This window comes from Myiozetetes cayanensis, unplaced genomic scaffold, assembly GCF_022539395.1.
Source record: "Myiozetetes cayanensis isolate MyiCay16 unplaced genomic scaffold, myiCay2020 scf23, whole genome shotgun sequence".
NCBI lineage: Eukaryota > Metazoa > Chordata > Aves > Passeriformes > Tyrannidae > Myiozetetes > Myiozetetes cayanensis.
Genome location: NW_026087445.1, coordinates 3067023 through 3081835, shown reverse-complemented (window position 1 = coordinate 3081835; position 14813 = coordinate 3067023). Strand labels below are relative to the sequence as shown.

The 14813-nt window shown below is 52.8% G+C and overlaps 1 protein-coding gene across 1 annotated transcript in view; it reads left to right on the top strand.

Annotated features, from left to right (window-relative positions):
* The window catches only part of ASTN2 (astrotactin 2), a 314924-nt gene that overhangs the window by 220187 nt on the left and 79924 nt on the right, over positions 1–14813 (top strand). Inside the window, exon 17 of the mRNA XM_050319770.1 lies at positions 5818–6083. Coding sequence (XP_050175727.1) covers positions 5818–6083 — 266 coding nt within the window. The remainder of the gene's footprint in view (positions 1–5817; positions 6084–14813) is intronic.

Sequence of the window (14813 nt, the reverse complement as noted above, 5' to 3'; positions counted from 1 at the left end):
GGAATGGGATGGCTTGGGGTTTCCTCTGTGGGAGCAGGGAGAACCCCAGGCAGGTGCAGGGGCACCGTGTCCTTCACACACCGGCAGCACCACTGCTCCCAGTGGCATCCAGGCACTGTCCCGTGATCAGATGTGCAGGTGGAGGCCCAGACTCAGAGGAATTCACTGCCTGGAGAAGGAGGCAAATCCTTGGTTTAACCATTTCCCAAAAACCCTGCATGTGGCCTCTCTGCCTGCAGCGCTTTTCCACTGTTCACCCGCTCCAGCCAGCTCTGAAGAAAGCAACTTGCATAATGCAGCAAGCCTTGCCACCTCCTGTTCTTGGTGGGGTTTTTTCTACTTTATTTAGAATAGAATAGTTCACTTGGAAGGGACTTACATCCCAGCAGCAATGATGACCAGTAGGGATCAGCAAATGTGGGCAGGGGATGCGCTCAGAGGCAGTGGAGCAGATGCAAAGCCTGACCAGGGTTGCAGAAGAAAATGAGTGAGATTTTACAGTTCCCCTGTTTCAAGCACCAGTGGTTCCCTGGAGGTGTTGCTGTGCCCAGGGAGGGGACACAGGGTTCACTCCTGGCTTCTGGCCTCCCCAGGGAAATGTTCTCTCAGCCCCTGATGTATTTTCCAGTGAATAAAAGAGGATGTAAACACTGAACCAGGTTGGTCTGACAGATTTTGTGAGGCCACCCACACCTGAAAGTGAGCAGTGTGAGGAAAAAACAACGGTAGGAATAGGAAATAATCTTTCAGTGCATTCTGGGGAGAAAACAAAGGACTCTCTGCATTTGATTAGGGATCCTAATGATGAGTCAGTGATGTAACTCAGCATGTTGGGGTGTGGGGACCTTGTGCCGTGACAGTGAAGGGTGGGAAGGCCATCCAGGCTGGGACCTCGAGGGGCTGCCCCACACCAGTAGCCAGCCAGCCATCAGGCAGGCTTGGGAAGATCTCAGCCATCCCATGGGAAAGGGACATGTGGGTGTGTTGGAACAGGGAGGGAACCAGCTGTCGTGGGGGGTGATTTGGGGGGTCATGGAGCCATCCTTGAGGGACTGCAGTGTCTCAGAGGCAGTGGGGTGAGCACTGAGAGGCTGCCAGAGGTCAGATGAGCAGGGCAGGGCTTTGGTTGCTCTTCCTGAGAGCCACTGCAGGCAGTGGGGAAACTGCAGGGTCAGCAGAGCCAGTTCCTTTGACAAAGCAATGTCATAGGGGATGCCTGCACCGCTCCCTTTTAGAAAGGTTTATCAGAGATCTCTAAAAGCTCTTCTGGCATTTTTTTTCTTAAAAACTTGAGGGTTGCAAGTGTGTAAATGTCTCAGCTGAAGATGAGGTGAGATCCTGGCTATCCAGCCTGTGGGGAGCCAGGATGATCTGCTTACAGATGCTCCCTGCTGGTACCTTTGGGATCATCCCGAGGGCTGAGGGTCTGCAGTGAAAGTCAGGGGGGGCCTTGGGAGCATTGTGGTGTGGCTCCCTGGCCAATCCTTGGTGCTGGGTGTCGGGGCACAGGGCTCTGTGTTTAATTGAGTTTGATTAATTGGCTGTGAGCAGTGGGCACAGCATCATCAGGGAAAGAGGGGTGTGCAGCAGGGCAGGGGCAAGCTGGCAGTGTGGACACGAGGGGACTCTTCCTCAGGAGCTGTAGAGATAGAAAAAGGAGTAATGGAAACAAATTGAAAGAAGGGAAATTTAGGTTGGATATTAGGAAGAAATTTTTCCCTGTGAGGGTCTTGAGGCCCTGGCACAGGTTGCCCAGAGAAGTTGTTGATGCTTCATCCCTGGAAGTGTCCAAGGTTAGACAAGGCTTAGAGCAACCTGGGCTGGTGGAAGGTGTCCCTGCCCATGGCAGGGAGGTTGGGACTTCAAGATGATCCTTCAGGTCCATTTCAACCCCTTAACATTCTGTAAGCAGGAGATGAAAAGGGGTCACAAACCCTCAGGCTCAGGAGGTTGTATCCAGTGTTGTGACTCGGGGACGTTGTACAATCGGGCAGCACACTCCTCTTCCCGAGGCGTGGATGGATGGGATGAGGATGGAAGGAACGAGATCCCGAGGCGTCCCGGCGGAGCGGCCGCGGGGTGCGGGCGGCAGGGAGGCGATGCCGGGATGATGTGCCGGGATGATGTGCCGCATCCCGGGATCTCAGCGCGGTCCTGCCGCGGTGCCACGAGAGGGCAGCAGGGCCTCACGGACCGCCACGGACACGGCTGCCCCGCCGCCACCGGGACCCCGCGTCCCCCCCCTCCCGGCGGAGGATCCCGCGGGCTGCGCGCTGTGGGGTCTGCGCTCGCATCCTGCATCCCCCCGGCCACGCTGAGCCCCTGCCTTCGCCCGGGGGATGTCATTCCCACGTGGGATGCCGTGCCGTGGGATGGCTGCGTGTCCCAAAAGTTGGGTAGTGGTTCCCTGGGGAGCCCGTCCTTGCCCACGTGTGAGCCCCGGGATGTGGGTGTGGGTGGCTGCTTGGAGGTCCCAGCAGCAGGGGCTGATGCTGTGCCTAAAGGAATCAGGGAGTGGTTTGGGATGGAAGGGACCTTAAAGCTCATCTCATTCCACCCCCCTGCCATGGGCAGGGACACCTTCCACTAGCCCAGGTTGCTCCAAGCCCTGTCCAACCTGGCCTTGGACACTTCTGGGGGCAACCACAGCTTCTCTGGGCAACTTGTGCCACTCACCACCCTCACAGGGACGAATTTCTTCCTAACATCTAATCTGAATGTGTCCTCCTGTCAGCCATTCCCTCTTGTCCTATCCTATCCTTCTCACACACGTGGATGCATGTGACAGAGAGGCACTGCTGACTCCCTTCTTCCTCCCAGCAGTGTTTGCCCATCACTAACAGTGGGCAGCACTAAATCTATCCAGGCTCTCGTAGACCTGGTGGTGACTGTACTGACAATACCTCAGTGCAAGAGAAATTCTCAGGAAAACACATCTATTGATTTTCCTTCTAACTCCCTTTCGATGGATTTGCCAGCAAACAGGGTATTATTCCGCCAGGTGATAAACAGTGGATGTGTCCTGGCTGTCTGTGGTGGCACTGGGTCTGTCCAGTGGAGGGTGATGTACAGGGAAGGTGGACCAGAATTCCCTCTTCCTTGCATAAAATGCAAACCCCAAGTCCTAAATCAGCCTGGCTGAGCAGCCCGTTGGTGTTGGTGGGGTTAACCTGGTGAGCCTGGAGGAACCCTTACCTGGGTCAGTTCCTGATGTTCCTTTTACAACTTCAGCTGCAGAGCCTTCTCTCCTTGTTCCCAGCATTTCTGCTTTTGAAGAGCTACCACATCCTACCCCTGGGGTTGGCTGCGTTCTTGTGGGAGGTGGAGTGATTCCCAGTTTTGGAATGGCTTGGGAATCTTTTGGAAGATGTGCTGTATAAAATGCTGGACTACTAGCAAACACAGTGTCTCCTGGGAGCTCTCAAGACCAAACAGCCCTGCAGTGCAAAGGAATTGGGTATTATGCTGTTGTTACAGTAGTGGTGTTATGCTCCCCTCTTGTCCAGGCACCAGGAGGTGCTGCTGGTAATGCTGGAAGTGTTTCCCCACATCAGCAACTGCTGCATCCCGAGCAGGGACCCCTGTGTGCAGTCAGTCACCTTGTGCTGTGGGATTATAAGATCCTAGTGAAGCCCAGAGACAGAGCCAGGCACCCCAACCGGCAAATGCTGTCTCTGCACACCCTGTGCTGCTCATCCTGCCTTTCTTACACAAGGCCTGACGCCTGGCACAAGGCTGCTATTTAATTCATTTTGTTGTGTTGTTGTTTAGGTGGTGTTTTGGTTTTTTTCCCTAAATGCATATTTCAGATAAACAAACTAATAACTCGCACAAGTTGCCGTGGTGCGTCTAACCACATCCGCGGCGCTCTGCTCCCAAACAGATGTTGCCAGGGTTCAGCTGAGTTGCCAGCAGTGTTAGCAAAAGCATGTTCAGATTCAGGGGTTGATAAGGAATCCCTGTATCCTCCCTGCTGCAGCCCCTGCAGCTGAGCCTCGCCCTCCTGCCAGAACAGGACCTTTGGAGCACCCTCGCAGTGATCACCTGCAAAGCCCTTCCCCAGGAGTGAGGCAGAGGCTTTGTAGGAGTAATCAGAGTGTCCTGGGAGGTTATCCTGTTCTATACAAATAATAAAAGCCAGGCTGAGCCTCCAGGAACATGTGGTTTCCTCAGTTCATTGTCAGGTTTGCCATGGGGAGAGTGGGCTCCACCCTGAGCCCCCTCCTTTCATGCAGGTGGCTGAGGAGACAACCAGAACTCATCTCAGACGCAGAAGAGAGGGAGATAGAGGGACCCCAGTCCCTTCTTCCCAGGTTGTAGTTGCAGTGGCAGGTCCAGGAATATGTTTTGGAGGGAAATTTCCCTCTCAGATCTGAGTAACTCTTCTGTGAGATGCCATGAGTGGTGGGTGGTGTGTGTGGGATAAGAAGGAAGTACCATCTCTGTTGAGGAAATCTTCAGCTTTCTAGGGATGAAACACCTGGAGCTGATGCTTTCCACCCCTTGAGCAAGCAGATGAGGGATAGTGGTCTATAATTCTTTGCTATAAAGCAAATAATTCAGGAAGGAAGGCTTGATATCCTATTGCCAATCATGAGATAACTGATTCCACTGTCTCTTCAGCTCTGTGTTCATGTCCTCCCTTAAAGCATGGCTCCAAAAATTCCTTCCCCATGGTGGATCTCTGAAATCTCTACTTCAGCTCTTGTAAAGAAACTTTGCAGCCCAGAATTGTAATTAACTTCTTTCTTTTGTATAGCAGTGATGTTAAAAAAAAATGTTACTCTTATGCAGCAGCAAGAAGAGGTTCATGGTATCTCCCTGTAACTTCCTTCTTTCTGAGCCACCAAGTTTTTTAAGGTTTCATGGCTTTCCCTTTTGAGACTTGAGGTTGCCTGGAGCTGGTCCTCTAGAAAATAATCTCTCCATAACCAGCTCCAGCTCCTGTTTTCCATGTCTGTGCTCACCAGTGTCTCCCTAGACACTGAGACATCTCACAGCCTTGTTTTAATTTATCTTAGCAACTGCCCCTCTTTTATTCCTCTAAAAGATGAGTTGGTTGGAATTTGCTCATTCTCCCCGTGACAGCTTTGATCCTGTGCACAGAAGTGTTCCCTGACAGCCAGACAGCAGGGAAGGGCTGTCCCTACCCTGGAGGGCTCTGGGAGTCATGAATGAATATTGTGTTTATTTGCATTTCTAACTGGCTAGTGCCTTGCCAGATCAGCTGCATGTCCCTGCAAGCGCAGGGTGTTGAGACAGCCCTTGTTCCTCTTCAGCTCCTTCTTGGGACTGGGAATTTGTTGTTGGAGGCAACAGCTGTCCAGCTCATGGTGTTGGATGCAGGATGAAGAAAGGCTTTTCTTCTGTAGCTGTGACATCAGGGCATGGAAGTTGGGCCTTCTTAGGCCATCTGTAGACAAAGCATTTGAATTGGAGTTTAAACTGTAGAGGGCAGAGGTGGGAATTGTGTCTCCTTTGCTCAGGGTATCATCAGGTGTGATACTTCCCTTGTCCTTAGCAAGTGTTTGGACAGACACAGAGCGAAGCAAAGGCTCTCCAGGTTTGTCTCCCTGTGGTGAAGACCACCAAGAGGTTTCACAGTGGGTTTCAGAGGCCTGAATGTTTCCTTGAGGCAGAGTGTTGACATGGTGACATGAAAGTCCTGCTTTTCTCCTCAGTCTTTCTGATTTCCTGCTGCCACCTGGCCTAAACCTTCATCAGGTGCATTTATGCTGGCGAGGTTTGGGTTTTGGGAAGAGGACCGTGCCGAGATTTATTTCATGCTGTTTGGTTTCTCCCCTCTCCCTAAACCAGAAACAACTGAGCTTGGGAACAAGAAGGAGCTGAAATCCATGCCCTTCATCACGTACCTGTCAGGCCTGCTGACGGCACAGATGCTGTCTGATGACCACCTCATCTCCGGAGTGGAGATTCACTGCGAGGAGAAAGGGCGCTGCCCCTCCACCTGCCACCTGTGCCGGCGCCCCGGGAAGGAGCAGCTCAGCCCCACACCAGTCCTGCTGGAGATCAACAGGGTGGTGCCCCTGTACGCCCTGATCCAGGAGAATGACACCAGGGAGGTGAGTGAGCCAGAGAGGGACCAACCCCCGCACCTCTGTGACCTTCTCAGTCCCCTCTCCAGTCGCTGCAGGAACGCTGGGTTCCCTGGTGTGAGGGGGTGTTTTGGTGTGTGTGTGTTTGGAGGGGAATGCTGCTGGGATGGTGTCAGGGATGGAGCTGGCAGGTCCTGCTGCCCACCCCCCACAGCTCTCTCAGACCTCTCAGACAAAGGCATCTCCCTGCCTTTGGTGCAGTGAAGGCAATGCCATAAGCAGCCAAGTCGTTCCCAGTGTCCCCCACAGCAGACACCAGTGTGCAGGATGTGTCCTGTGGAGGGGTCTCAGGAGCCAGGTATCAGCTCAGTCCTTCACTCCTGGGATCTCAGAGTTATCTGTGTGAGGGGTGGCCAAAGCCCTGCAGGGCTCAACCCTGGCCTTGCGAAGCACCCATGGAGAGGGAGGGAACAAATCAGCCCCTTGGGACAGTCCCACAGCCACAGGAGGTCACTGTTACTCCAGGAGGGGCCAGCCAGGCTGGAGGCCACCCTTCCCTGGGGCTGGGCTTCTGCAAGAGCTTCAGTGTTAATCCTATGGAGATTGATTTCCCTCTTTCTCGGTTCGCTGCCACCCCCACCCCCCTCCACAGCCCTCTGACCCCAATCTCGAGTCCAAAAATGACAGACCTGCTTAAAGTCACTTATTAGCACTGAGCCTGCACTTGATTAGGATGCCTGGAGTGAGCCAGCAGCTGTGGGTGGGATGCAGAGGGCTGCAGGTCAGGAAACAATCCTGGCACATGGAGGTGTGACCACCAGCAATGATGCTTCATCCTCTTCCCAAATCCACGGGCAGAAGAGCCCCCATGCTTCTTCTGGCACCCAAGTCCCTTATGGGGACTGTCTCTCCCTGTCTACCTCCTGATCTTGTTCCTGCTTTCCCATCTATCAAGCCACCTGGTTCTTCCATACAACCGTGCCTGACTTCCATACCTCAGTTCCCCTATCTTCCCAGCTATTTCCCCCCAAACTCCCTTTCTCCCACTACTATTTCTTCCTGCATTCTTCCCCCACCTGTGCCTGCTCTTCCTGCTGGGCAGTTCTTGTGTAGACATTGACCTGCTGTTATCAGCATGTCCAGGGCAGTGCTGGGATGAGGCATCACGGGTACAGGGAGAGCAGTGGGAAGGCTGGTTTCCTTCAAGCAAGAAAGATGCGCTTCCCAGCAGCATCTCGGGAAGATGCTGGGAAGATCCTCGGGAAGACATTCCTTTTGGGATACAAGAGGTAGGTTAGCCAGCGGGGAAGGGATAACAGTGAAAGCAAACAGGGTCTGGAGGATGTCCATGGACACTGTTCATCACCAGGTAGCAATGCTGTCCTGTCTCTCTGGTCCTGGCTGCACAAGGTCCCCTCCTCCTCCTCTTCCTCACCTGTCCCCCCAGCCCTGCTGATGCTGCTGTGCTCACTTGGGGTGCATCCTTGTCCTGGGGAGCTGGAGCCTGTGTTTCACCAGCAGCAGCCTCTCTCCCTCCCTCCTTCCCTCCCTCTCCCCTGGCTCCTGCAGGGGCTGGCCCCCTCAGCTGCAGCTGGAGCACAGCCCGCATTGTACTCTCTGCTGAGGCGCCGGGAAAACCGGCAAACAAACACACAAACAAACACAACCCTGGCAAGGCAACAAACCAGAGACACCTCAGATATCTTCCAGGGGGCTGTGCTCCTTGCATCCCCCTCCTCCTCCTCCACTTGCACCTGCTCACCAGGGGTGGAGGGGCCTGTCTGTGTAAGGTCCCACAGGGGCAGGAATGTGCCTTCCCCTCATCTTTCCCTGTGAGTGTGAAGGCAGGGAGGGTGATCATGAAAGGGATAGGGGTTTAGAGGTGTTGAGGAGCTGCCACCACCATGGGGACATCACCCTGTCACCAAGACCCAGCAGTGTGCCCTAGTGCCCTGGAAAGCCACTGATTTAACCATGACTTTGCTCTGTACTTCAGGAGAGGCTCCCCCAGGGTGGGTGCCATCAGGAGCATCTCAAGTACCATCTGGATGATGAAATGTGCTTTTTCAGCACCAAGTAGGAGGCCAGGGCGATCCCAGGCACTGCACAGTGGTGTTCACCCATGGCATAAACATGATTTGCAGGTGCCTGGGCTAAGCCAAGGCATCTCCAAGCACAGCCTTCACAGCGGAGCTCTCCCCTGCCTGCCTTTCACTGCTGGGGTGTTTGATCCTCAATCAGTACAGCAAGTGCTGGCCTCCTGGGAACTGCAGGCACATTCCAATTCCCTTGTAGTATTAAAAAATTAATAATTGTAAACACTGGAGCTCTTTCTCTTTGCATACATGTCCACATAGTTAATGCTATATGTGTACAGAGAGAAAGCAAGGTCATTAATAAGGTGGATATTAACTTTTATAAACTTGGCTGAAAGTTTTTACTATACAAGCCCAGCAGCAGATATGAGGCAAGACACAGGTAAAGACATTTTGCCCTCTTCAGTATGTGTATTTTTTTCAATAGGTTTGTCTTTTCATCTGCCTCAGAGCAGTGAGTTACGCACTTCCTAAAATTTACAGCTACCACCCTGTCCAAGGCCGTGTTCTTGGTTGCTGATGACCTTGCCAGACTCTTAAGTGCTGGGATTTGAGTTTCCACACTGGGTGTCTGCATTGGGCTGATTTGTGATTTTTCTTTGTCTGCATGTTTGATTTCAGCTAAAACTGACCATTTCCAAGAGGGAGATTAGGTGAAAATATATTACTTTGCCCACGTGAAATAAGTTGGAAAACTCTTTATTTCCATGTCATTGGGAATTGCTGTTTTCTTCTTGCTTTGAAGCAAGGACTTGAAATTTAAAGGACTCCAGGGAGGTTTTTTGCTGCCCAGGGAGCGTTAGTCCCGAGGCATTTGTACTGTGAGTTCAAGGAAACTCTCAGCTGTGTGTGATCTGTCCTCCCAGCCCTGCTCCAGCACCACTCCTGCTCCCAGCAGTGGGGAGGAGCAGTGTACCTGGGCCCTCTTTTCCTTCTTGGATGCGATGAAAACTACAGTTTGAGCCCCCACTGGGAGTTTCTTTTGTTTCTCCCTGTGGTTTAATGTGTTGGTCAGAGAACTTGCCTGGTCCCTGATAACCTCAGCCTGGCTGGGGACTGTGGCAGTGCTGGGCAAAGAGTTTCCCAGGGTCAAGGAGATGTGTTTGAAGGTCCAAGCACCTTTGAAAGGTTTTGTTGAACGTCTTTTTCATAGTTGTTACAAATGATATGTCTGTGGGTGGAAGGTTTCACAGCAAGGACTGCTTGCTGGAGCAGAGGCAGTGCTGGATTCTTCTCTGCAGTGGTTCCAGTCCACTGGTGACATTCAACTGGTCCAAGTAAGCTTATAGCACCATTGCTGTTGTAGCTCCATTGCTTCTCAGTGTTGAATGCTCACACTGTAAGTTTGAAAGGTGTGAAGATGCAGGGAAGCTGTGACCTTGGCTTCACCTTCCAGGGACCTCTCTGGATGTCTCTGGAACCTGCATCATGTTTTGATCTACGCCAATGTCTCCCTTCTGCTTCCTTTGTGCTCTGCAGCAGTGCAGACACCACAGTGGTCCCTCTATTGCTGTGTCCAGGTGAAGCTGGAGGAGATTCTCCACTGCAAGGCTGTGGAAGAAACCTCCACCAGTGTCAGTGGCTGACCAGGCCCAACAGCAAAGAGTTTCTATCTGTGGTGGGGCTTTCTGCTGGCAAAATGGCCCCCCAACACCTCGATGTCAGGATGTTGTTGAGTGCATGTGGTGGGAGAGAAAAGAGATGTGGTGACTCTGGGTGTTTTCCCTTTAGTGAACACCCTGGAGTCAAAACAGAGGAGAGCTGCACATCACCCCAGGCAGAATCCCAGGCTGTGATGACCTTCCTCTTTCACCTTCAAATGCTCCTCCTGCCCTCACTCCATGCTATGGGGTGGGCAACACCCTTCTTACTGACCAGCACAGCCCTGGAGTCCACCCAAAGGCACAGGCTGAGAAAGTGAGATCCCAGGTTTCTGCAAACCTCCTTGACCCTTTGCTGGGCTGCAGGAAGGCAAGAGGCCCTAGGAAGAGCAGGGATGCCCTGTTTCCCCATCCCTCCCAAGAGCACTTTTGACAGGGATGCTCATGTGCATGGCTGGAGCCACAGGGCATCTGTGGCCAGTGGAGAGGAGAAAAGAGAAGGCATGTTGAAAAGTGTGGTCCCTCCTCTTTGTTCCCCCCTCCCCCAAAAAAAGAAACCCTGAAACAAGCACAAAGCTGCTCCCATGGAGCAGCTCCTCCAGCTGCAGAAGTGCTTAGAGGGTGGCGTGGTGAGGGGGGCACGGGGAAGGGAGGCAGGAGAGATCAATCTCGCTCCTAGTGGGAAATGGGCTCAAACCCCTGCTGTGTGTGTTTAAGGAGATGAATGGATGTGGAGCCTGGGTTTTCAGAAGACCCGTAGGACCTTGGTTTAATTCAAAAATTGAGTTATCTCAGCATTTGCTGCAGCCACGACCTCCTCGCAGCACACACGGCCCAGCCCCTGCTGTGGGGGCTTGCTGGGGGGCATGTCCCTGTGCTGCTGGTCCCACTGGCCTTGGCAGGAGCTCAGAGTGTGGCTGGGACCCTGGCAGGGCTCTCAGGCTCTCAGTGAGAGCTTCTTTCGTGCCTGTGCGTGGATCACAGTGTGTTTGTGCCAGCAGTGCCAGGAGGTCACCAGCTCAGATGGCAACTGAGGCTGGAGCAAAGTCCCCTGTTGTTCCTTCCCACCCCTTGTCTGTGAGCACCCCGTGGCCCCAAAGAGCCATCTCCTGCTGAGCAGAGCACAGCCACTGCTGTCCTCTTTGGTGTCCCCAGGCTGGCAGGGTGGCCTTGTCCAGGGTGAAAGATGTCCCCAAGGCCGTTGACTCACTTTGGTCCCTGCACAGCACCCGGTGGCAGAGCTGCTGGAGGACAACAATCCTCCCTGTGAACACACAGCTTCCCCAAAGCAGCCCCTGCAGGCGTGGGGAGCCAGTGCCAGGGATTTCTTTTTCCACCACCGAAGCTGACAGGGAGCTCTGGAGAATGGGGACAGCATTTGCGTGGTCGAGGCGATTTTTTTTTTCCTTCGGTCCGGGGAGTTTTTATTTGTTGTTGCTTTGTTTTAATACCTGCTAATTGGCTCTTATTCTCCTCCTCGATCCCTTGAGCATCCTGCTGCAGCTCCAGCCCACATCCAGCTCGAGTTTCCAGGGGAAGAATGGCCGCATTGTAACGCCTTCATCGGGCTATAATGGGGAGCTTTGTGCCGAGGTGTGAAAGCGGAGCCGGCTCCCCGGGACGGGGCTCGCTGCAGCGTAAGGGCTTTTATTTCCCCCGCTGCCAGGTTTTACAGCGTCCTCTGCTGCTCCCTCGGATCCCATAAATAACAGAAACCAGGATGCTGCCCACCCTGGGTCCCTTCCAGCACCCTGACCTTTCCAGCAGACCGATGATGTGCCTTCCCAGGATGAAGTGCTGGTGATCCTGCTCCCGGGGGAGAGGCAGCGGAGGCAGGGAGGGTGTGAGCAGCACAGGATGAGATCACCTGCCAACAGCAGTAGGGAAACTTCATCCTCCTTTGCTGTGAACCTGGAGCAGACTTTCGGATGCAAACTGCATGATCCTGGAAAGAGTCTCTGGCCTGGGAAATCCTTGGCCTTCCTCCTCCCAGAGATGTCTAGACTAAGGAGCAGCATTTATTTCCTGTGAACAGCACTGAGCGTTGCTGGAAGGGCATGGAAAGCTTTTTCCACCAGCCACCCTGCCATCATGGTAGCATCCTGTTGAGGCTGTGAAATCCCTGCTTGAGCCTAAATCCCCTGTTCTTTCCCTTGATGAACAGCCAGTGTTGGTTTTGCTGTCCACAGACTGCTTGGAGTCAGCAGTGTCTGGGAGCTCCGGTCAGTGGCTCTGTGGTGTCAGGCACTATATGGGGTGGCATCATTGGTTGACTGGGTTTGCTGCTAAGCCAGGCAGCCCACTGCCTCCTCCAGTGTTCCCTGCCTGTGCCCAGGGGAGGGTGGTGATGGTGTGTAGGCATCATCTCCATCCTGCAAACAGGAAGGGAGAGAATGTCTCTGTTGGCTGCCATGTCCCTGGACATGGGGCTGTCTGCTGTCATGACCCAGCCTGCTTCCACTCTTCCTCTTCTCATTCTACATTGAGAAGAATAAACAAGCAAACAAAGGCCAGGGAAACCAGTGAAAAACCCCAAATGAATCAAATTTCCATCTTCTAGATCATCTCCACTATCTGCAGTACATCTCTGTCCAACCTACGTGCTTACTTGTGGTTGGTTTTTTATCCTCCTCTATTTCCTTTTTAATTCTTCCTGAAACTGACGTGTGCACAGCAACCACAAAGAAACTTAGATTCAATGAGCCAGATTTCCATGTCCCTGTCAGCCATGGAGAAGACCAGATATTCACGGATAAGCACCCAACATGTGCCCTTTCCAGCATCCCATCTGTGAACACCAGCCCCTGTGGTGCGTTCTGAGTCCTGCAAATGCTGATCTGTTCCTTCATGTCCTATAACTTACCTCTCCTGGGATGTCAACAGAAAAACCACGGTCAGAAATAACTTAATGCTTCTCCCTCCATCAGCCAGGTTTAACAGAGGACAAAGGAAATGTTCTTCCCTATTCTGTTGCAGAGCGTCTAAGCTATAAAATGGGGCCAAATGGCCTCCCCCTGAGCACAAATAACAACAGGAGAGAGATCCATATGCAATCGAGTGTAGGATAAATGTGCTTAGCTGATCGTTCGTTTCCCTAATATTTTTTTTATGAATAGGCTTAGCTTATGGTAAGATGGGACTTTATGGTCCTGTAAGTCTTGCTTGTGTCAAAACAAATGAACTAGCCATCCTAGGGGGGAACTATCAATCCAATGTATGTGTGTGCATGGGTGTGGGGAGTCAGACCTATTATACCTTTAAGAGCAAATTAGATGCTGTTCCTATGATTCATAAAGCTATATATCTAATGGCATGACTCGTCATCTAGAAAATAAACGTTTCGAGCCAGTTTCTCATCTCATAAATTTCCCCTCTGGCACTGAAGGACGTAAACTAAATGGGCTGACTCACAGGGAAACAATACAATTTGGATACTTTTAAATGAAAGATAAAATTGCCTTAGGGCACAGAGGGGTGTTGGGGTCCCAGGGAGTGGTTGGCAAGCACAGGACAGGACGTTGGGGGCCACTGCCATTCCCAGCAGATAGGCTGGACAAGGCTGCTCCTGGGAAGCCCTTCATGGTTCCAGACCTTGCTGGGTTTTCACAGCTTGGTGACTTGTTGTGAACACCATGATGAAGCAGCCAGTATGGAAATGGTCATGTTGGAGATGGAATTCTTGTAGGTGTTGTCTCCTGGAAGGGAGGAGAGCACCTGAAGCCCTCCGATGGGATTGATCTCTGACTGCAGCTTCCCATGGGATGGATCTCGGCACCCTCTCTGTATCCTTGTGCATTGCTCTTGGTCTTCTTGTGCCACTGGGCTCCTGGTGGGGGTGGCAGCTGCTGTTCTGTGTTTGTGTGAGTGGTTCCATACCTCCTGGGCTACACTGTTGGAAGGAGAGGTTTTCACGGGGTTGTCACCTTCCCTGGCACAGCTTGAGGCCATTTCCTCTAATCCTGTCACTTGTTGCCTGGGAGAAGAGACCGACCCCCACCTGGCTACAACCTCCTTTGAGGGAGTTGTAGACAACAAGAAGGTCCCCTTGAGCCTCCTTTTCTCCAGGCTGAGCACCCCCATCTCCCTCAGCCACTCCTCTCAACTGACTCTCCAGACCCTTCCCCAGCTCCCTTCCCTTCTCTGGACACACTCCAGCCCCTCAATGTCTTGCTTGCCGTGAGCAGCCCAGAACTGGACACAGGACTCAGGGTGTGGCCTCACCAGTGCCCAGCACAGAGGGACAAGCCAGGGACAAGCCCTGGTTCCCCCAGCCTGGCCTTGCCATCAGTCAGGACGGAGGCAGGAGCCGGTAACCGGGTTAGAGTGCGTAGGTGTGCTCGCCATAATGAGCGCGGCCGGAGGACGCATCCATCCGCTAACCTCGTTTGTGTGAAGGGTGACACAAGGCAGATGACAGCTGGGTACCTGCAGGATCTAATTAAAATGTATGCAAGGCTGGGCAGGCAAAGCAAAGGGGATTGCTCATCCAGCTCGCACTTAACTGCAGGAAAAAGAAAAACAGAAGGAATTGACTACTGGATTTGGCTAAAGGGCGTGGATGGGGCAGATGGGGTTTCTTCCCTGGGTCAGGGATGAGCAGGGAGAAGCTGGGTTAGGGGTCAGGGAGGGAGTGGGCAGAGCTGGGGATGGGGGACAGCAAAGTCATCAGTGTGACAGAGCAGCTCTTCCCGGGATCACCCAGCATCTGCCTGTGCCCACAGCGCATGTCTGCGCACACACATACCCTCAGCACAGGGTATTTATCTTGCTTCCCAGGGAGAGCACACGCTTCCCCATCCATCCACACACATCGGTTTCCGTTCCTATCCTGCACGGACCCGCTGCTCCCTGCAGACGTGTGTCTGCATCCATTTATCCGCGTGTCAGATAAACTCCTCTCTTCATCCCTCTCTCCAATTACTTTGGATGCCCTTTCCAGCCCAGCGCTTCAATTACATCTAAGGAACAGGGTAAAATAACGTCACATTTTCTTTCTTTCATGTGTTTTTTCCTTCCTTTCTTATTTCCTTTTTTTTTTTTCCCTCCTCCATTTTTTTCCA